The 23,207-nt window shown below is 46.4% G+C and overlaps 1 protein-coding gene across 1 annotated transcript; it reads left to right on the top strand.

Moving 5' to 3' along the window:
* BHLHE40 (basic helix-loop-helix family member e40) lies at nucleotides 1–5,732 on the top strand. The gene is made up of 5 exons (XM_061128044.1): nucleotides 1–358; nucleotides 520–589; nucleotides 839–946; nucleotides 1,960–2,083; nucleotides 3,381–5,732. Exons 1-5 carry the CDS (start codon nucleotides 279–281, stop codon nucleotides 4,235–4,237), a joined length of 1,239 nt encoding a protein of 412 aa, XP_060984027.1. The 5' UTR covers nucleotides 1–278; the 3' UTR covers nucleotides 4,238–5,732.
* Nucleotides 5,733–23,207: the final 17,475 nt, after the last annotated feature.

Below are 23,207 nucleotides of genomic sequence, written 5' to 3'. Positions count from 1 at the left end.
ACTTCTCATTCACTTGGCTCGCACCGCGCAGACGGCACTGGGAGCACACACCGCCAGACTGTGCGCAGAGCCGGAGCCAGAGGCCGCGGTACACCATGCACGCCCCCAACTGAAGCAGCACCTCAAAGCCGCAGCTCCTCGCAGCCCAGCGGATTTCAGAGAGCTCTGAGTCAGAGGAAGCCCTGCGGAGAGACCCCCGAAACCTCCTCCACGACAGTCCTCACCCGACGCTCCACCACTGCAGACAGGAGCGCAGAGTGGCCCCGGCTCGCAGCGCAATGGAGCGGATCCCCAGCGCGCAACCGCCCCCCACTTGCCTGCCCAAAGCGCCAGGACTGGAGCCCGGAGATCTACCAGGGTAAGTTGGCACCCCTGGCCCCTTCAAGCCTCAACTCCAGTCCTGCCTTCTGCGCGGCTTTCAACTCCAAGTAGTTCTGGGTGCAGCCGGGGGTTCTTGCCAGTCGGGGCTCCTGCAACCGATGCGCAAGTCATGACCCTTCCTCGTCTCTCTCCCTGCAGGATGGATTTTGCCCATATGTACCAAGTGTACAAGTCGAGGCGGGGAATAAAGCGGAGCGAGGAGAGCAAGGTAAGAGTGGACCCCAGCCCCTCGCACACGCTGAGTTTCCAATAAAAGTTTTCTCACTTTAAGGTGGGAGGGGGCTATGCAAGGTATGGGCCCTGTGCCTCTATTGAGTGGCTTGGAGAAGAAGGGACAGTGAGGGTTCTGGGTGTGACTCTGCTCCGCTGCCCGGACTCCTCAGCCGCGGGGTGGAGAAGGAGAAGCGCTTCTCACATCCTTCCTCCCGCGCCCACCGTCTCTCCGTGCGCTTTGCAGGAGACCTACAAACTGCCGCACCGGCTCATCGAGAAAAAGAGACGTGACCGGATTAACGAGTGCATCGCCCAGCTGAAGGATCTCCTCCCCGAACATCTCAAACTTACAGTAAGTGAGAAGCTGGCCCCTCTCCAAACCAGCTCCTCTGCCCAGAGGGCGGGCGAGGGTCACCCGCCGCCTGCAGGCTCCGCCAGGAACTGCAGACCAGATGGCTGGATCCTAGCTACTGGCTGGCTCTCTTTGGGGGGTACCCTTCTCCAGTCTAGGAATTTTCTGGCAACCTCATGCAAATGAGATAAGAATCATTTGTACTTGTCCAGCTTGGCACCAACACCAGCCGGCCTTCCTTTGCTGGAGTTTAAGGCTTTCGCTTCTGGTGATTCTCAGAGTTCTCCTTTTCCTACATTGAGCAAATCCAGCAACCCACTATTTTTTTACCCCCTTCCCCGCACCCCTTTTTAAAATAAGAGGACTTGTTTTGATGCGTCATTTTTTTCTTTTACGTCCTGTCCTTTCCTGGCGATCGTCAATAGCTTGCTAGCTTGGCAGCCTTTGGTTGGGGAAAGAAGAAAAAAATAGTATTTAGGAGAAAAAATAGTATTTAGGAAGGAAGAAAAAAGCGTAGATGAGCTAGAAGTTATGACAGGGTGTCAGGGAAGAAACTAGGGAAAGCCTCTTGGCTGCCAGACACAGTAGAAGTCTCTACTAGGGTTGACACCACTGCAGAGAAATGTTATCTCCGGATTCCCCTGAGTTAAGGTCAGCAACGGCTGCTGGAAAAATTTATCTGTCAAAGCTTTCTCCTGAGCTAGCTGCTGCTTCCAAAATGCCTCCAAAGATGGGGGACACTTGTTTGCTGTCTTCTAATCAAAAATATATGCATATATACATATTTTTAAACATCATCTATAAACTTAAAACTTAGTTTAGCCAACCAGGAACAGTTTTTTTTACCCCGCTTTAGAGACATTCGTTGGTGGTGGTTTAGTCGCCTAGTGGTGTCTGAATCTTGCGACCCCATGGAGTGTAGCCCAGGCGGCTGACAAATCTCATGGCTAATTAGTATCCCAGAGGTGGGACTTCTCTAAGCTCACTGCTGACGGAGGCTCTTTTTATTCCAGACTTTGGGTCACTTGGAAAAAGCAGTGGTTCTTGAACTTACCTTGAAGCATGTGAAAGCATTAACAAACCTAATTGATCAACAACAGCAGAAAATCATTGCCCTGCAGAGCGGTCTGCAAGCTGGTGAGTACCGTGTCTGGCTATCATCTCCTTAGAGTTCTAGCACAAATAGAGAGCCTGTGAGCTCAACATCTGGTCTAAGAAACATTCCTGCAACAAATTGCTTATGCACGTTAGTTGGGGGAGATGCTGTTTTATCTTTCCTAAAAGGTCAGACTTTTCATTTGGAATGCTGCTGTGTGCCACCTGGCATGAATACGTATTAGTCAAATGGTAAAATATTTCTGTGGCATTTTGGCTTAAGAGTTTCTGGGGTTCTGGGAGTCCCCCCCCCACTTTGAAAATGCCAAGGCACCTATAATTTGCATTGTGGGTGTTTTACAGTTGTTCTCCTTAGCCCTGTTTCATTGGAGAATAAATCATGGATATGCCCCACTGTTTTAGTGCTTCTCCACTTCCTTATCCCTCGGTGTGTGGTATGAACCTGGCAGGATGACAGCAGTAGTTTTTCCTGCATTTCATGTGGTTCCCTGAATAGCCACTAGGTATCTCGGTGAATTACACAATCTAACGAAACCACTGAAGTTTCATCACCCATTTCTACGGACTTCCAGAGAATCAGAGTCATCTAACCGTCTGGTCTCACCCTTTCCAATAATACTGAACAAACGAGGGAGAAATTCCTCTACCCACTCCCTCATTCTTCTCTGCCCTCCTTTCCAAACTAGTACAATGAGAATCACAAAAACCTAGCAAGTTGTTCTGCCAGCTGCCTCATTGAAAACAGAAAGATGATCATACCTAACCTCCTGGGGATCCTAGATAGACTATATGAGAAAGACCTAGAAATAGCCTTTAAATATGGCAGCATGGCTGCAACTTGTATAAGTCACTGAAAATAAGCATACTTTAGGTGACATCGTTCCTTCATCCTCATTTTTTGACTGGTCACTGTCCATCTCGCTATGGTAAGATGATGTTCTGTAAATTGACTCTGATTATGAGCACACTGATGATTATGGCTGTGTCACTTATAATGAAAACCCAAGAACTCCTTACAAATGCAACAAGAGGGGGAACCGTCTATCTCCATTAAATGTGGTCTATGCCTATGACATTATACAGCCATTGCAAACCATATTTTATCTCTGAGAGGTAGAATTATGGATGAATTTTAGTTTATTCTTTATACTTTTCTGGGTAATTCAAATTTTCCCTGATCATATTACTTTTGGAGTTAGGAACACAATCAGCAAATGCTATTAACAAAAAGGAAAGCCCCGGGGTCTTTGGAACATAGGTATCCATGTGAACCACAGGGCCTTCTGAAATGTCTTCCTTTGGATCTGTGTTGATCCAGGTGATCTGTCGGGGAGAAATGTGGAAGCAGGTCAAGAGATGTTCTGCTCAGGTTTCCAGACATGTGCCCGGGAGGTGCTTCAGTACCTGGCCAAGCATGAGAACACTCGGGACCTGAAATCTTCGCAGCTCGTCACCCACCTCCACCGTGTGGTCTCCGAGCTTCTACAGGGTGGTACTTCCAGGAAGCCATCAGACCCAGCCCCCAAAGCAATGGACTTCAAGGAGAAACCCAGCTCCCTGGCCAAAGGCTCCGAAGGCCCAGGCAAAAACTGTGTGCCAGTCATCCAGCGAACTTTCGCCCACTCGAGCGGCGAGCAGAGTGGCAGTGACACGGACACAGACAGCGGCTACGGGGGAGAATCGGAGAAGAGTGAGCTGCGTGTCGAGCAGCCGTACTTCAAAAGCGATCATGGACGCAGATTCACCATGGGAGAAAGGATCAGTGCTATTAAGCAAGAATCCGAAGAACCCCCCGTGAAAAAGAGCAGAATGCAGCTCTCCGATGATGAAGGCCCTTTCAGTAGCACTGACCTGATCAGCTCCCCGTTCCTGGGCCCACACCCGCACCAGCCTCCCTTCTGCCTGCCCTTCTATCTGATCCCACCGTCAGCAACTGCCTACTTGCCCATGCTGGAGAAGTGCTGGTACCCCACGTCCGTCCCAGTGTTATACCCGGGCCTCAACGCCTCTGCCGCAGCCCTCAGCAGCTTCATGAACCCAGACAAGATCTCGGCCCCCTTGCTCATGCCCCAGAGACTCCCTTCCCCACTGCCGGCCCATCCTGCCATCGACTCTTCTGCCCTGCTCCAAGCTCTGAAGCAGATCCCCCCTTTAAACTTAGAAACCAAAGACTAAACTATTTAGGGGATCCTGCTGCTTCGCTTTCCTTCCTCCCTACTTCCAAAAAAAAAAACAAAAAATGTGTTTGTGAGTGCAGCGAGATTGTTCCAGTGTGTATGCCAAGATCATCTGAGGCAGGGAGAGAAGATTCAGGTGTGTGTGTGTGTGTGTGTGTGTGTGTGTGTGTGTGTGTGTGCGCGCGTGACTATGCATTGTGTGTTGGTATGGGACGTTAAAGCTCCTTTGGGCGTAGGGAATTCGTGAAGGATTGCCTGACATCAGGAGACTTAGGGGGGATTGTCTCAGACCTCTGCGCCTTTCCCCTCCCAGAGAGTAGCCCCCTCTGATACAAAGCAGCTGAATTTCCAAAAGCTGCAAAGTCTTGGTCTGTGAGTCAGTCTCCACTTTGGGAGCCGGGTCTGTGGCTTTGAGAAAAAGGTACTTTCAAAAGAGGGCTTTCCAGAGTGCAGTTCCCAGCCAGCTCTGATGACCCCACCCTTTCTCCCTTCTCTTGTCGCCGTGACTCACTGTATGGGCAGAGGGCAGCCAGACTGAGCTTTCTCCAAAGTGGTGAGGTAGCAGACACTGGCATAGCACGGTAGTGGTTTGGGGAGGTTTCCGCAGGTCTGCTCCCCACCCCTGCCTCAGATGAATAAAGAGAATGTAGTTCCCTACTCAGGCTTTCCTAGTGATTCGCTTCCTAAGAAACTGAAAAGGGCCCCTGGTACAAGCCTAGCTGCCAGGGGAGGAGGGAGGGATCCCCTGGGGCTCTGGCACCTGCTTCTGGTCCCACCTGGAAACAAGCCTTGCTGTCCAGGGAACCAAACCAGGGTCTGAGAGATGCAGGCACCTGCTTGCCAAGCACCCTCAAGTGCACAAAAGCTGAGTAATGAATTGAAATTTCAGCAAGCAAAGCCAGACTCGGTTATCAGCTCTAACCTAAAACTCCTTTTAACCAAGCTTAGCTTCTTAAAAGCCTAACCAGCCCTTGGCACAGCAAGACCCTTTCTGCAGGCTAATTCCCCTCGCCCAATAGCACATGGAGTGTCCTTCCTGATAAAAGGATTCTGTCTCCCTGAAAAGATGTTTTATTTTTGGTCCAGAGTACTTTTCTGACTTGTCCAGCTAGCCCTGCACCAGCTTTTCGAAATGCACTATGCTTGATTGCTGATTGTGTTTTAACTTTTCTTTTCCTGTTTTTATTTTGGTATAAAGTCATTGCCTTTATTTGTAAAACTGTTATAAATATATATTATATAAATATATTAAAAAGGAAAATGTTTCAGATGTTTATTTGTATAATTACTTGATCTACAAAAGTGAGAAAAAATGAATGTATTCCTGTTTTTGAAGAGAAGAATAATTTTTTTTTCTCTAGGGAGAGGTACAGTGTTTATATTTTGGAGCCTTCCTCAAGGTGTGAAATTGTAAATATTTTTATCTATGAGTCAATGTTAAGTAGTTGTTTTAAAATACTTAATAAAATAATCCTTTTCCTGTGGAAGAGAAAGATGGTCTCCTGCATTTTTAAAATAACTCTTAAGGGTGTGATATGGCTGTCTCTTGCTCTCCCCTCTTGACTGAAGGCAACAACTAGTTAACCTTGGTGTAATTTCATTCAGCTTTTCCTGTGACTGGTATTCAGACAGAAGAAGCTTAGTCAATTTAGTAGGTAAATACTTGTTTCATTGTTTTCTTAAACTAACCCCTGCCAGATGTTCACTATCGCCCTATGCCTCTTTCCAAAGTTCAGCAAAAAGTCTATGTTCCCCCCAGTCTGCTTTTGTCATGGTCCTTAGAACTTGACAGAAAATCAGCGTCTGAAATCATGGGCCTCAATGTCTGGGGAGCTTGCTGGAGGGGTAGGCACATTGAAAGAAGATTTAATGGATTATTATGCAATCATAATTACTGCTGGGGATAGCACCTCTGCCAAGGCAGTCTAACTTTTTCAAGTTTAGCAAGGTCTAATGGATTTGCCATATCCTGTCCTGTTGCTGCTGAAGGCAACATTCCATGATTATTTTCTACATCCTTCCTGGACTTCCTCTCACTGGGTGTGTTTGTGTGTGAATGAATATTGGTGTTCCTTAGTCAAGTGCTCTTATGAAAAAGAAAAAAAGAAAAAATTCCATGGGAAAAGAAGGGGGAAATGACCAGGTCGATGAGTGTCTCTGCCTGCCCCTTTCTCCCTCTCAGAGGTGTCCTGATGTTTCCTGATGGCCAGGGCCCAGCTCACCACACTTCAGATCCCCAAGCATCTTCCAGAACCCTCTGGCTGTCTGGAGCCCATGCAGGGAACCTGCCCCCAGGGAGTTCTCAGCCAGGCAGAGATGCCACCTGCCTTGGTGTCTGTTTGCTTCAAATGTCATCTTCCCTGTCTGCTGATGAGCCAGCAGGCGAGAGTGAGCATTGCCTGGCTTGAGTGAGATGTCCCCAGGCAGCATGTGTCTTGGGAGGAGTCAGGAGATGAGCTGGTGGTCTGATCAATGAACTGGCAGGCTGGCATCTCTCCCCTCACTCCTGTCTTTGATTCACTAAAAACGGACTCTGAGCCCCGTCTGACACATCCTATAGCCAGCAAACAGCAAACTCTGTACAGGCCTCTTTCTCCCAGCAACTTCGGGACTGGCCCTCCAGGTCTCCTGCTTATTAAGCTCTGAATTCCCCCGTGAGTTGCTAAGCTTTTCTGGCTAGACGTTTTGGGTAAAAACCTAAACAAATCAAGTTTATCTTGGGGATGGAGCAGGGGATTGAAATCGAGGCCAGACTCTTTTTGCCTGTCCCCCTCTCCTCCCCAGTCGGTGACTCAAGGGAATAGCTGTGGGGGCAGAGGGAAGTGGTTGCGGCACCCTGAACTAAAAAGGGTTTGCGAGTTCCACACAGCGTCAACCCAGAATCCCCCGACTGCAGTCTATCAGACACCCCTCAGAGGGGCAGCCCTCCCTCTGCCTTCTTCCCTGCGTCTAGCTTGCCCTTGACCTTCTTTCTAGGCCGGTGCCAGCAGGTTCCAAGTGGTTGGGAGAGAGATGCGGAAGGAGGGGTTCGCACTCCAAGTCTTTGGCCCCTTCAGGACAAAGAAGACCTCTGTGAAACAGGGGGGTGTGTGCCGGTGAGGGGGTGCAGCTCGGGCTCTGGGGCCGGGGAGCGGACACTGGGGATCTGGCCGCCTTCAGACAGGGCGTGAGCCTCCTCCCGGCTGCCGGGATGGTCTCACCCAGCGCTGACCTGCCTCGCCTGTTGACACAACGTCACGTTTCCGACTGCAGCCCTTTCATGTGCGGCCCGCGGCTAAATGCGGCTGCCGGTTCCTGGAAGCAGACGTGCCTGGCACCGCGTCAGCAGAAACCTGATCCCCGGGGAAGCTTGGCACGGCCGCGGGCTCGCTCGGCCCCCAGAATAGGGCCTGGCAGCGGGCGCTGGGCAGCAACCCCCTCAGGCCCCGCGGGAGGGAATCCGAGCGCTCTCCCGCCGTGGGGAGGGAGGGCTGGGTGGGGTAGGGAGCTGGATTTAAGCAGGGCGTTGGAACTGGAGCCTAATTATCTAGAAGCTCGAAGCTTCCCACGGGTCATCGCTCATTAATGAAGCCTAACAACCGAGAAGTACCACTATGGGTGCTATTATACTTTACATTTTAGAGAGAAATAAAAAGGGGCTCAGAGAGGGGAGTTAACTTGCCGACAGTCACACAGCTTCCGAGTCACTAAACCATTATTGGAATGGTGACTGTGTTGGTTTGTGGCTCTTCTTGATCAGAGCCAAAGGAAAGGCTTTCAGAGTCTGGTTGTGAACACTAGTAATAATATACTGCTATTAATAACAGCAAACACTTTGTAGCACTTATTATTTCCCACTCTCCAAATCACTCCCTACACAAAAACTTGCTTTTCAGGGCAACTCCATGAGGTAGGTTTAATTATTATTCTCCTTATATGGTAGAGAAAATGTCGGCACAGAGAGGCTAAGTAACTTGCATAAAGTCACACAGCTCCAGAGGTGAACTGAAATTTAAAGCTAGGCAATTTGTCTCCAGAGTCTATGCGCTTAACTACTCAACCCCATTGCTCTTCCCTTTAAATAATAGCAATGCCAACCATAATAATAATAGGAGAAGTAGTGATAATTGTCACAGTTACTACCAGATTTTGAGTACTGTCCCTATGCCAAGCAATATATTAAGCACTTAATGTGAATTATCTCTACTTCCTATAACAACTGTGAAGGGTAGGTATTAATAAGAGTTGAAAAAACTGGATGGAGCTAAGAGAGGAGAAATTTGAGCCTCCTCAGAAGTGACACATTGTGTGAAGGACAGAGCCATGCCCTTTCTCTGGTAAAGAACTATTTCTAAACTGAGCTCTGTGACATAGGCTTGGACATGCAATATCCCATTTAATCCTCAGAATAGTCCCATGGAATAGGTACTAGGATCCCTAGTGTGTGGAGGAGATAACAGGCTCAGGGTGAAGTTATTCACCTGACTTTTTATTTGCATCCTTACAAATATACCCACGTACCATCTTGATACTTCCCTGGTGGTCCAGTGGCTAAGACGCTATGCTCCCAAGGCAGGGGGCCTGGCTGGGATCCCTAGTCAGGGAATTAGATCCCATATGCTGCAACCAAAGATCCTGCACGCCGCAACTAAGATCGCATGCAGCCAAATAAATAAATGTTAAAAAAAAAATTAATTACCCCACAGGCAAACTGGGGCGTGGTGGGGCGGGTAGGGTGGATGGGTGGGGGCACTTACCAGTTAACAGTGCTGAGAACTAGAATTTGGGTTTGAGGAAATTCTATGTCAAGTTTTTGGGAGTGAGAGGAGGGGCCGTTCCTTTTCTCACATCTCTTTTAAGGATAGGGGAGAGCCAGATAGAAGGGCCCGGGGCAGTAGCTACCTGCAGACCACCTGGGGCGAGGCTGAAAGGAGGGAGGGAGGCCACGTTCCCAGCTCTCTTGCTGAAAGGACAGCTGGGCCCCCACACCCTGGCTGATCTCTGCAGCCCGTGGTCAGCTCCCCAGTATGTGGCTGGCTAGGGAGGGGTAAGCAAGACGCCACCTGTCTCTGTAGAAGGGGGCCAGCATCTCAGCTTCGCATGCTGCCAGGTTCCTCCTCAGGCCTCGGAGACCCTTGGAGGCACCAGGAGACAAGACTGCTCAGAGCTCCCAAGTGGTTTCATGTAAAGACTGTGTTAACGGGATCGGTGTGTTCCCCAGAGACCCACAACTCCCCAAGTGCCACGTGGCAAGGAGGGAGGGAAACCTCTGGCCTTCTCACCCCGTCTTTAGCTGGAGCAGCTTCCTTTTTCCCTGTCCTAAATACCGTAAAGGTTTGTTCGAACGAGAATTCCACTGCTGAAAAAAAATATCACAAACTGTTTGGAAGGTACCCAACTACAGCTCCTGCTTTGGGCATGGCCTTCACTTTACCCACTTCCTTCTCCAGGATCCAGGAGGAGGCTGGGGCCACTCAAAGCCCCCCCTTCCCCCCACCCCAAACCGGCCAACACCCCCTGTTTATCCCAAGCCATCTGTTTGGCCCGACTACCACAGCAGAACATGAGCTGGGTGAAGCCTCTCCCATTGGCCGTGGCAGCCACCGACACACTGGGCCATCCAGTCTTGTGATGTGCCTGGACTGGGGCCCGGAAGGTTTCTTCCGCTATAGACGGGGCCCTCCCTTCCCGGAGGAATCTTAGCAGAGACACTGAGGTAGGGTAGCAGGGAATGAGTCACCAGGCTGCTAGATAGGTGGGGGCAACAGGGGGATGGCCTCAGGCTGTGGCCAGAGTGTTAGGGACAGCCTTGGTTAAACCTAGGAGCCCTGCTGTCCCACCCCACACCCACCTGTAAGAGAGTGAAAAAGAAGAAACTTGTGTTTGTTTGTTTGTTTGAAGAGCTAATATGGTTTTCTTGGAAACCGCATTATGGATGGTAGATGGAGGTAGAGATTATACAGAGATCTTTGAGGAATTCAAGTAGGAGAAAAAGGAGAGAAAACTATTCCCCTTCTGGGGGGGTGGTGGGGGGAGGGGATGCATGTTTCTCAAAGTTTTTAATAAAATATCTAATATTTGGGTACCCTTTGTTTTTACTAAGGAGAATTTAAAACATCTATGAAAGTAGACAGAAACAACAAAAAGAAAAATGACCCAATTTTTAAAATGGGCAGAGGACTTGAACAGCCATTTCTTCAAGAAGAGGTACAGATGGCCAAGAAGCACATGAAAAGATACTCAACATCATTAGTCATTAGGGAAATGCAAATCAAAACCACAATGAGATGCTACTTCACACCCACTAGGATGGCTGCAATAAAGGAAAAAAAAAAAAAAAAAAAAACAGAAAATAACAAGTGTTGTCGAGGATGTGGAGAAATTGGAACCTTCCTACGTTGCCAGTGGGAATGTAAAATGGTTCAGCTGCTGTGAAGACAGTTTAGTGATGTCTCAAAAAGTTAAACATAGAACTACCATCTAACTCTGCCATTGCACTCCTAGGTATATACCTCCAAAATACTGAGAACAGGTATTCTGACAAGGACACATACAGCACTATTTACAATAGCCAAAAGTGGAAACAGACCAAATGTATGTCAACAGATGAATGGATAAACATAATGTGGTATATAAACACCATGGACTAAAAAGAAAAATGCAGTATATGCTCTATGCTACAATATGTGTACGTAGAATAATACATGCAATAACATGGATGAGCCTCCAAAACATTATGCTTAGTAAAAGAAGCCAGACACAGTAAGTCACAAATAGTATGATTCTACTGATATGAAGTATAAAGAATAGATAAATCCACAGTGACAGAACACAGATGGATGGTTGCCAGGGGCTGGAAGGGGGAGGAAATGGAAGAAAATTGCTTAATAGGTACAGGGTTTTAATTTGAAGTGATGGAAATGTTTTGGAATTAGACAGAGGTGGTAGTGGTACAACTCTGTAAATGTACTAAAAGCCACTGAATTGTTCCCTTTAAAGTGCTTGATTTTATGTGAATTTCACCTCTGTAAATTATTTAAGTAGACAGAAGGGCATCATGAATCCTCTCAGTATCAGCTTTCCAGCTTTAACAGTCATCAATTCATATCTAATCACTTTCATCTGTAATTTATATACCATTCTGTTTCTGCTGTTTATATATTATTCTGAAGCAAATCTGGACATTATACAATTTCATTTGTAAATATTTCACTCTCTCTCAAAAATAAGTATCCTATAAAAAATAGCATTATCACACCTAAAAAAATTGAACACTGGAAGGCAATGTTGAAAGGTTAATTTTCTGAATAGAAACACAACATTGTTTCAGAATCTTAAAGCACAAAAAGTGACCAGTGAAAAAAATTACTTTGTCTTAATTCATACTCTTTAATCCTGATCCCTTTGACCCAGGCAAAATCTCCTGTAAGCAGTCAGGTAGGTACTATTAGAACTTTTCTCAGAGCTTATCTGTGTTTATATGTGTAACTACAAATGAGGGTTATCATTTGCCTCCCTTTTTCATATACAAATAGCATGCTACTTACATAATTCTGCACATATTTTTTATTGAAGTTGATTTGCAATATTCTATTAGTTTGATGTGTACAGCATGGTGATTGAGTATTTTTGCAGATTATACCCCATATTAAGTTATTACAAGGTAATAGCTGTAATTCCCTATGCTATTCAATATATCCTTGTTGCTTATCTATTTTATACATGGTAGTTTGCATCTGATAATCCTGTACCTGTAATTTGTCCCTCTGAACTTATTTTTTGCACTTTTTTTTTTTTTTTTTGCAGTAGAGACAGAGAAGCCTTTATTTTTAATTTTATACTGAAGTGTAGCCAATTAACAACATTGTGATAGTTTCAACTTCACAAAAGTTTTAACTTGCTATATCTTGGGAAGCTAGTTCCATGAATACAGAGAAAAGCTTTTAATTCTTTTTACAACTGCATATTATTTCACTGTACAGATATACTGTTGTTTATTTGATCATTTCCTTATTATGGACACTGGGGTTATTGCTGACCTTTCACTATTACCAGCAGGGCTGCAATGACTAATTATATATGTATATCATTTTGTATGTGTATAACATTATTTATGTGATAACCTCCCAGAAGCTGGATCATACCATGAGTCTCTGTCATTCTGATGGATATTACCATATAGTCTTCCATGGGACTGTGATAGTTCACATTCCTTTAGCATCCCATGAGGGTTGTCCCTCTTGGAGGCAATTTGCAAGTGATGCCAGAAGCTTTGGTACATGTACATCTTGAGTCCACTTCAAAGAGTTATCATAAGGGAGTAATTTGTCAGATTTTCAAAGATTAAGCTACAAGGATGGACATCTTCATGTCATTCATAGTTAAAAAAAAAAAACTTAAAAGTCAGAAAAATGGGCTACAGGATACTGGTTGAGTAATTTATGGTATGTATAAAGTTTGGAATGCCAAAGAGTCATGAAAAAGCACATTGAGAATTGTTATTGTTAAGAAGGAAAAAGTAGGTCACAAAACAGAATGATCCCATTTTTAAAGTGTAATGTGTATACTTTTAAATATTCTCTCTCTCTGCGCCTCAATTTCCACACCTGTAAAATGAGGGCAATAATAATCAGTTCACTGAGCTGCCGTGAGGAATAAATGAGTTAAATTATCTAACGTGCTTAGAATAGTATCTGGTACAGGGGAAGCTCCAAGTCAGGGGTAGTTAAAATAAGTGGTAGCATTATTATTATTATTATCACAATTATATTCTAATTGCATAAGAGAAAGTTCTGGCAGACCATACAACAAAATTGTAACCATCTTAGCAAGACCTGGAGTTACTGTTACTCTGAAAATTTTGCTCTTCTCTCTTCTCTTCTCTCTCTGTCTCTTTTACAATGAGACATGTGTTTCTGTAATATATATCATAAAGTGCAAAAGAAGGGACAACAATGGAGTTCTGACATAGACTTGGAAATCTGTACTCAGCAGAGCCCCAGGAGATGATGTGGAAAGAAAAGGCAGGAGGCTTTTTTGATCTGGTAGCTCAGCCTTGGGCAGGGCCGGTCTTGCACACTAGGAAGAAAATGACTCCTTGGAACAGGCAATTGGGGGGAAGGTGAAGGCTCTCCCTGCCTATATGCACAAGGTTTACAGGGACCTGAACAATTAGAATGATGACAGAAACATTCAAATACAGCCAGTTACCCATGAGGGTCTTCAGATGAGAGGTCTGACTCACTGATTGCCGTGCTCCTAGTCCCCATCCTGAGGCAGGGCAGAAGTTCAATCAGTTTCCTGAATGAACGAGGTTCTGCTATGTGACCCTGGGAGCGTTCTTTCACCTCCCTGAGTCTCAGTTTCCTCCATCACCGAGTGAAGATATTAATGATCTTGCAGAAACTGTTGTGAGGTTAGAAAGAAAAATCTGTACAGAGTAGGTACAGGAGCTTATTCACACTAAAGTGTAAATGACTGACAGTATTTTTTCCTAAAAAGCAGCTTTGTAGGGCAATAAAGGGAGAAGCCAGAAGAGATCTGGTATGTCAGCCAGACTAGGTGCCGAGTGCTATTCTAGGCACTGTGCATGCATTTATCTTGTGTACTTTCCATGTGACACGTACAGAAATTTAGTCACTTGAGATCAAGTGACTTACCTAAGGTCACACAACAAGCAGATAGCACAGCCAGGATTTAAGCCAAATATGATTCAAAAGTCCTTGCCAAAGAGCCCTGAATGTCAACATGGACAAAGGCATGAGGAGGGAAGACAGTCTGGGGAGGGGGAGTGGGGATCCTTCACAGTCAGACTTTGCACTCTGCATGGTGTGGAATTACGCCATCGGCAGACAAACATGTTCTTGGGACACTAGGGAAGTGGTCCCAATTCCCCTCCCTCTTGTCCCAGACTGGAAAACAATTCCACTTTGACATTTCAAAGGAAAGCATTGAGATAACCTCATGAAGAAAATAAGGCCTGATTGGTTTTCTGTACATATACATTCAGCGTTGTTTTTTTGTTTGCATGTCTTGTGAGGAGAAGAACCATAATACGAATGTCTCAGGACATTAGGACTTAATTCCCCCTGGGTGGTAGGGCCCCTGCAAACCTTACCAACTCATGCTAGGCCAAGCCCCCAAAACGGAAGGAAAGACAGGGACCCCCACCCTCTGGCTCCCGGGGTTATAATTGAGTGCTCCCCAGGGCTGTGGCCTCAGCTCTCCTGACCCGTGGCTTCTCACAGACCAGCCTTTCAGACAAGGCACGGAGTGTCCAGGCATGTTCCAAGCCACTGACTCGAGTCCCAGCCAGCCCAGGCCTGTTGCAATGAGTCAGCCTTTCACTGGGGAGAAACATGGTGACTGGCCTGCAAGTCACTTTTTCCAACTTGGCCCTTGTCCTGGGCTGGGTCTGGGGAGGCCTTCCTTTTTCCCTTTGGGATTCTACTGGCTACGAGGTGTTCCCCAGGGGTCCCGGGAACCCCGGGGGCTGGAATTCCTTTGTGGGTGGGTAGGTCAAGTGGGTTCAACTGAGACAGATGAAGGTCTCTCGATGTAGCTACCCGGTCTGCCCACCCCCACACAGGAGAGAGAGGCTACAAAAGTCAAAGCTGCATTTCCTACACAGGTGAGTGCAGGACAGCTATGGGGGAGGGTAGACCTGACAACGTCCTTGCTGTCAGCTTCACAGGCCGAAGTGGAACAGCAAACCCCAGGTACCTGCAGCCTGGACCACACTTGGTTCCTCACCGACTAGAGTGGTTTTCTGCAAGATGATGCTCCCTTGGGCCCCCTGAATTTTAAAGCAAGCACTGTTACCTTCTGCAAACCCGCCACCCCTCAGCTCAATGCCAAGGGTTGGGTTTCAGAGCTGTTCAATTTACTGGCCTTTCTGACTCACCTCCAGCTTCCCCAAGGTTCCTGAGGCCTTCCCTGCAAAGCTATGCTGAGCGGATTCTCCCTGTGTGACAGGGTGGAAGGGAAAGCCATGACCATTAGTCAAGGAGTCAGGGGTGTGTGAGGGCAGGGGTTGGGCCCTTGGTGGATTCTGGAGCACATCCTTTCTCTCCAGAAGGAATACTAATCTTTCTGCCTCCCAGGCCCTTGCTTAGAATTGTCCCTTCACTTTTGTGATTAATGAAGATTAATCTGGCCTTCCCAGGTGGCTCAGTGGTAAAAGAACCCACCAGCCAATGCAGGAAATGTGGGTTTGATCCCTGGGTCATGAAGATCCCCTGGAGAAGGAAATGGCAACCCACTCCAGTAGTCTTGCCTGGGAAATCCCATGGACAGAGGAGCCTGGTGGGCTACAGTCCATGGGGTTACAAAGAGTCAGACATGACTAAGCACATAACATTTCTAGCACATGAAGATTAATCTCTCAACCCTTCACTCATTCAGGCATTTACTGATTTACTGATTTTGTCATTTACTGATACTCTTTGTCAACAGTCCAGGTTCTGGGCTTTGGGGTTGCAGACAGAACAGTCACACTTCTGCCCTTACGAAGGGGAGTCTCTGAAGGGGACACAGGCACTGACCAGATCCTGACACAGCAGATAACAGCTATCCACAACAGATATGAGGGTAGAGCACTCGAGGGTAGACAGCAGGTGGGTGAGGTCTGGGAGGTTCAGAGAAGGCCCACCTGAGCTGGGATGGATAAGGAGGATGTCTTTTAGGGTGCAGCAGGGGGTGAGAAACGGTGTTTGTTACGGGTGGAATTTGGAGAAGGAAATGGCACCCCACTCCAGTATTCTTGCCTGGAAAATCCCATGGACAGAGGAGCCTGGCAGGCTACAGTCTATGGGGTCGCAAGTCAAACACATGACTGAGCGACGGAGCACATGGGTTGAATTTTGTCCTCCACAAAGAGATCTTGTGACCTTATTTGCAATCAGGGGGTCTTCACAGAGGTAATCAAGTTAACATGAGGTCATGAGGGTGGGCCCTTGTGCCTGTGACTGGTGTCCTTATAAAAAGGGGACATTTGGACAATGAGACAGACATGGCAGAGGGAGGATGCCACGTGAGGGTAATGGCAGAGACTGGAGGGATGCAGCCACACGCCAAGGAATCAGAGATCGCCGGCAAACCACCCGAAGCTGGGGGAGAGGCCTGGGACAGATGGAATCAACCCTGAGACACCTTGATCTCAGACTTCCAGCCTCCAGAAATTGAGACCATAAATTTCTGCTGTTTCAGTCACCCAGTTTGTGCTCCTTTGCTACAACAGCCCTAGGAAAGTAATACTGTGTTCCAGGCAGAGGAAATTCCAAGTGCAGAAGCCTTGAAGGTAGGGGTAGGGAGCAGATTTGAGAAAGCAGTGCACCCTGGTCGGAATGCAGAGTCAAAAAGTCCTTTATCTCTAATGAGAGGGAAGTGGGTCAGTGCGGGTGCCTCCAGCGACAATAGGAATAGCAATAAAAATAATAACCACCTGGAAGACGTATAGAGTGCATAAGATAAGCCTGGGGAGGCAGGAAGTGACTGGGCTACACAGAGGCTTCCTTGTAAGAATGAGGATTGTAGCCTTTAACCCTAAGAGAAATTGCAGGGCAGGTGACCTGGTATCTAGTGTGAGCTGTGTGACCTTGGGCAAACTGCTTTCTGTCTCTGTGCCTTAGTTCCATGCTCTCTTATCTGGGGCATCCCATGACCACGTAACTAGCAGTGTGCTTAAGTTTGCCATCCTGTGTGTGATGGGCAGGGTGAAGGAGAAGAGAAAATGAAAGGAGTATCCAATGTCACTTTTTTGTTCCTTGGAGCTTATCATCTACATGGATAAATGACAAAATGACAGGGCACAGGAAAAGTATCAAATGTGGTAAGAGGGCAGCCTCAGACATCCTCGATGCTGAAGTGGACACTCCCCTCCAGGGTCGTGGTAGCTGGATAGGCCCCCTAGTGGCTGAGCTCTGGACTGCCATCTCCCCCTGCTGCCCACCCCCACACAGCTGATTGATCCTGGGAATTAACATATGACCCAAGCTAAGCCAATCAGAATCTTTCCCTGAGATTTTTTTTTTTTTTTCTTTTTAATCTGGGGAAGAAAATTCAGTTTCCTCTCTAAGGAAACAGGATGCTGTTGGTGGCCATGTTTCCTGCCACCGAGAGGGAGCTGGTTTGAGGGAATGGAGCTGACAGGCAGAGAAGAAGATAAGACGGCAGAGACAAGCAGAGCAAGAGAGTGTGTGATGAGCCCCTCAGCTGTCCTGAGGTCGTGGCCACACTTAGGCTTTCCCTGTGTGTACAGCAGTTCCCCCCAGAGCCATCGCCTCACATTTCTATTTTTGCATAGGCTGTTGGAGAGGAGTCTCTGCAGTTTGGAAGTTCTGCCTCTCACTGGCTACTGTGTGGAGGGTTTGTTAAGGAAGCAACAGAGACCCTGCACTTGGCCCCAGTGTGTGCTCTCCTGTCACAGACCAAGCAGCTTGCCCTGCCTTCCAAGGAAGCTCTCAGTGGGATAGAGAGAGGCCACCCCCATCTTTATCCTATGCAAGGCATTAGGGGCTCCACAATACCTCCATGAGCCTTGCCTCATTTGTTTTGCTCTGCAAACCCTAAAAGGCAGAAGTGGCCACCCGCCTTCCCTTTTACTGTTGAGGAAACTGAGGCACAAGGGAAGAGAAATAACTTTGTATGTAAGTGGTAGAGCCCTTTGTAAGCCCTCTGGTCCTTAACACAATGCACATGAGAAAAAAGTAACCCTGGGCAGTTCAAGCTCTCATCAGGGAAGGAATAATTGTCCTTCTTTGATGAATTTATCAGTAAACATTTTCCTGCAGATAAAGAAGGGAAATGACCCAAGCTTGGTGCGGGGTATAAAGTGTGAGTTCAGGAAAGCAAGTGTTATCTTTTATCTCCATGAGCCTAGTAACAGTTCTACAACATAGCATTGTGAGATGTTTAATATATGTTTGCTGAAAAAAGAATGGTATATTATTTATTGAGCATGTACTATGTGCTAGGCACTGTTCTGAATGCTTATGGGTAGTCATTCAGCTAACCATCACCAAGACCAGTGAGGTTGGCATTATTGTGCCCATTTTCTAGATGAGAAGGCTGAGGTAAAGAGAAAAAGTGGGTCACTTACTGAAGTCGCACAGGTGGTAATTGTCAGAGCGACCTCCAGCTACCTGGCTGCCATGTGGACTCATAACCACTGGCCTATCTTGCCTATTTCTGAATGAATGAATGAACGGAAGCACACAAGCTACTTTCAGACACACACATACACATGTGTTTAAGGAGAGCTTGGAGTGAGCAGATAGGGAGGAGAGCCATGCAGTAGTGAAGCTGGGAGAAACTTAAGCTCCAGAAAATTCCCCAAATAAGTGGACTGTGAATGAACCTTAAACATGGGTAGGGTTAGGGTTAAGGAACTGCCATATGACCCAGCAATCCCACTGCTGGGCATACACACCAAGGAAACCAGAATTGAAAGAGAAACGTGTACCCCAATGTTCATCGCAGCACTGTTTACAATAGCCAGGACATGGAAATAACCTAGATGTCCATTGGCAGATGAATGGATAAGAAAGTTGTGGTAAATATACACAATGGAATATTACTCAGCTATTAAAAATGATGCATTTGAATCAGTTCTAATGAGGTGGATGAAATTGGAGCCTATTATACAGAGCAAAGTAAGTCAGAAAGAAAAACACCAGTACAGTATATTAACGCATATATATGGAATCTAGGAAGATGGTAACGATGACCCTATATGTGAGACAGCAAAAGAGACACAGGTGTAAAGAACAGACTGTTGGACTCTGGGGGAGAAGGCGAGGGTGGGATGATTTGAGAGAACAGCATTGAAACATGTATATTATCATATGTGAAATAGATCACCAGTCTAGGTTTGATGCATGAGGCAGGGTGCTCAAGGCTGGTGCACTGGGATAACCCTGAGGAATGGGATGGGGAGGGAGGAGGGAGGGGGGTTCAGGATGGGGAATACATGTACACCCATGGCTGATTCATGTGAATGTATGGCAAAACCTACCACAATATTGTAAAGTAATTACCCTCCAATTAAAATAAAAAATTATATATATATAAAATAAATAAAATTAAAAAATAAAAACATGGGTAGGACTTGAATGTCAAAAGAAAGATATGGACACTTAGGTCTGGAATCTCCTTGTTTTCCAATCCATGTAATAATTGCCTTAATGAGTTGAGAGCTTTCTCTGTGCCCTGCACCCTACCTACTTCATCTTCTGTATCTTCCCACCCCCTCCATGTCAGAAGCCTCCCTCATCAACCTTCTGTACTGCTCCCTCACCATTGCAGTTCAGAGAAATATCAGTCTTATCGGTCATTCTTTTCAAAACCAAAGTTGATAATGACCAATTGTTGCTAAGGCAACAATTGACCTACACTTATGGGCTGGAAGAAGCACAAGCTGGAATCAAGATTGCTGGGAGAAATATCAATAACCTCAGATATGCAGATGACACCACCCTTATGGCAGAAACTGAAGAGGAACTAAAAAGCCTCTTGATGAAAGTGAAAGAGGAGAGTGAAAAAGTTGGCTTAAAGCTTAACATTCAGAAAACTAAGATTATGGCATCTGGTCCCATCACCTCATGGGAAATAGATGGGGAGACAGTGGAAACAGTGTCAGACTTTATTTTTTGGGGCTCCAAAATCACTGTAGATGATAACTGCAGCCATGAAATTAAAAGGTGCTTACTCCTTGGAAGGAAAGTTATGACCAACCTGGATAGCATATTAAAAAGCAGAGACATTACTTTGCCAACACAGGTCCATCTGGTCAAGGCTATGGTTTTTCCAGTGGTCACGTATGGATGTGAGAGTTGGACTGTGAAGAAAGTTGAGAGCTGAAAAATTGATGCTTTTGAACTGTGGTGTTGGAGGAGACTGTTGAGAGTCCCTTGGACTGCAAGGAGATCCAACCAGTCCATCCTAAAGGAGATCAGTCCTGGGTGTTCATTGGACGGACTGATGCTGAAGCTGAAACGCCAATACTTTGGCCACCTCATGCAAAGAGTTGACTCATTGGAAAAGACCCTGATGCTGGGAGGGATTGTGGGCAGGAGGAGAAGGGGACAACAGAGGATGAGATGGCTGGATGGCATCACTGACTCCATGGACATGAGTTTGAGTAAACTCTGGGAGTTGGTGATGGACAGAGAGGCCTGGTGTGCTGCGATTCATGGGGTCGCAAAGAGTCAGACATGACTCAGTGACTGAACTGAACTGAACTGATGGCATCTACAGGCCCAAAGAGTTAAGGCCAGAAAGACTCTGTGGAGGTCAAGACCCAGATGTAAACTAGATCCACTGATGAGGGTGAAAGGGCCTCAGTGATGATGGCAGAGCCCGGGGTGCACTTTATCTGCAGCTGCCTTTGTTGGAGAACTAGATTTCACTCCCTATCTCTGCTGGAGATCTCGCAAGTACCCACTGCACCCTGGTGCGGAACGGCCTGCTGTGCGCTCTGAGGCCCCATCAACCATGAGACAAGAGAAGACACAGCCTAACTTCAAAGGGCTGCAGATGACTAGGGCGGCCCAGCAGAGCTCAGTGACCCCGCGGTGAATCCAGCTGCATCAGGATCCAGACGGCGCAAGACAGCCGGCAACAGGGAGCTGCCCTGAAGGCTTCAGGAGTCCTGGCATTGTCCATGGAGATTTGATAGGAATTTATTTTCCACGCAGCCTCACCTTTCAGGAGAACAACCTCTAGGCTCTTTGGGGGGATTTCCAAGGCTAGGGCTTCCCTTGTAGCTCACCTGGTAAAGAATCTGCCTGCAACGCAGGAGACCCAGGTTCGATTCCTGGTTTGGGAAGATCCCCTAGAGAAGGAAATGGCAACCCACTCCAGTATTCTTGCCAGGAAAATCCCATGGACAGAGGAGCCTGTCAGGGTAGAGTCCATGGGGTCACAAGAGTCGGACACGACTTAGCGACTAAACCACCAGGGATAAAAGTACTTTGGAGAAAAATGGCCCTTAAAAAACTGCACCCTCAAAAATAAACTCATAGATACAGAGAACAAACAAGTGATGGCCTGAAGGGAGGGGTGGAGGTAGGGGAAATAGGTGAAGGGGATTACAGAGCTACAAACCTCCAGTTATATAGTAAGTCAGTCATGTGCAGTCCTTACAGGTGGAATCTAAACAGAAATGATACAAATAAACTTGTCTACAAAACATAAACAGACTCACAGAGTTAGAGAATGAACTTACGATTGCCAGAGGGGAAGGATGGAAGGAAGGGATAGTTGGTAGTTTGGGATGGACATGTACACACTACTATATTTAAAATGGATAACCAAGAAGGACCTACTGTATAGCACAGGGAACTCTGCTGAATGTTACGAAGCAGTCTGGGTGGGAGGGGAGTTTAGGGGGAGAATGGACACTTGTATATGTATGGCTAAGTCCCTTTGCTGTCCACCTGAAACGGTTACAACATTATTAATCAATTATATTCCAATATAAAATGAAGTTTAAAATAAATCATAGAGATTTAATATGCAACATAAGAAATATGGTCAATGATGTTGTAATAACTTTGCATGAGGACAGACAGTTACTAGACTCATCATGATCATTTCAGAAAGCATGCGAATGTCAAATCTTTATTAAAAAAACACATGAAACTAACAAACGATTATATGTCAACTATATTTCGATTTTAAAGAATTTTCAAGTATTTTTTTAAAATGTACTCTTCACTCTTAGGTTTCCCTGGTGGCTCAGACAGTAAATAATCAGACTAAAGAATCTGCCTGCAGTGCCGGTGACCCGGGTTAGATCCCTGGGTCGGAAAGATCTCCTGGAGAAGGAATGGCAACGCTCCAGTATTCTTGCCTGGAGAATCCCCATGGATAGAGGAGCCTGGCAGGCTACAGTTCATGGGCTCGCAAAGAATCAGACACGACTGAGCAAGTAACACTTCACTTCACACTCAGACAAACAAGAACTTTTAAAACTTTGGAGCCTTTTCTTTGTTCCTGGAGCTATTCCAAGAACTTTGTTTGCACAACCTCACTTAATCCTCAGGACATCTGGATGCAGAAACAGTGACACCCCTTAGCATAAGTACTAGGGAAACTGAGGCTCAGTGACATCCTCCAGGTCATAGATGTGGCAGAGCCAGAAGTCCAACTCAGCTCTGGCTTCAAATCCGTTACTTTTCACCCTGATGCTACACATTTACAGAAAACTAGATGTTTGACTTTCATCTGTTCACTACTCTGAGACTGGCACTGATTTAATAGATGCTGAGGACATCATAGTGCATAAGTGAAAGAGAAAAAAAAAAACCCTGCCCTCAGGAAGCATACAATGCAACAACAAAATCAAAACAGCATCAAAAGGCAGAAATTACTGTCTTCAATTTTACTGGTAATGCAATTGAGATATTACTGTCTGGTTACTCCACAGATCCATTCCTCCGTGTTCTGTTATTGGACCAAAGGTCGTTGAAAATGTACTAGGGGTCAGGTGCTGCTCCAGGCACAGGGACCTCAGGGGTAACCCAAACAGATGTGGCCCCTGCCCTCATGGAGTTGATATTCTGTCCCACTGTTCTTTCTAAGCTGTAGCTACTGCTCAGGGAACAAGAGCTGTGCTGACTTGAGTTCCAGGGAATCTGAGGCTGAAGTTGTGAGAAACAACCAAATCAGCACAAGCATAAGGGATCATAGATGTCCTCTGCCTTCTCCCCCACAACACACGGTGACCCCTGACCCACAGGGTGTTAAGAGGAGCTTGAGGGCAGAAGTCAGTAGCTCTGAGTCTTAACTAGCTGTGTGACTGAGCTAGTCATTTCAGCTTTCCCAGCTCCACCTTCCTCATTGTCAAGTGAAAACAGAAGCTCCTGACTTGCTGACAGATTTGTAAGATGTGATGAATTCAAATGAAATAATGACTCTATGAGCACTTCTGGATTTATCTTCTAAGTCCTATATTCTACTTCAGTCGTTCAGTTCTTCACTTCCCATGA

The sequence above is a fragment of the Dama dama genome, chromosome 24 (assembly GCF_033118175.1).
Source record: "Dama dama isolate Ldn47 chromosome 24, ASM3311817v1, whole genome shotgun sequence".
Classification (NCBI taxonomy): Eukaryota; Metazoa; Chordata; class Mammalia; order Artiodactyla; family Cervidae; genus Dama; species Dama dama.
Note: the sequence above shows the minus strand (reverse complement) of the source record. Positions and strands in the feature narration are given on the sequence as shown.

Bases quoted from the DNA above. Each gene is read 5' to 3' on its own strand.
- BHLHE40 (XM_061128044.1), top strand. From the start codon at position 279: ATGGAGCGGATCCCCAGCGCGCAACCGCCCCCCACTTGCCTGCCCAAA. The intron at 359-519 runs GTAAGTTGGCAC...CTCTCCCTGCAG, and splicing joins GAGCCCGGAGATCTACCAGG to GATGGATTTTGCCCATATGT. The intron at 2,084-3,380 runs GTGAGTACCGTG...GTGTTGATCCAG, and splicing joins GCAGAGCGGTCTGCAAGCTG to GTGATCTGTCGGGGAGAAAT.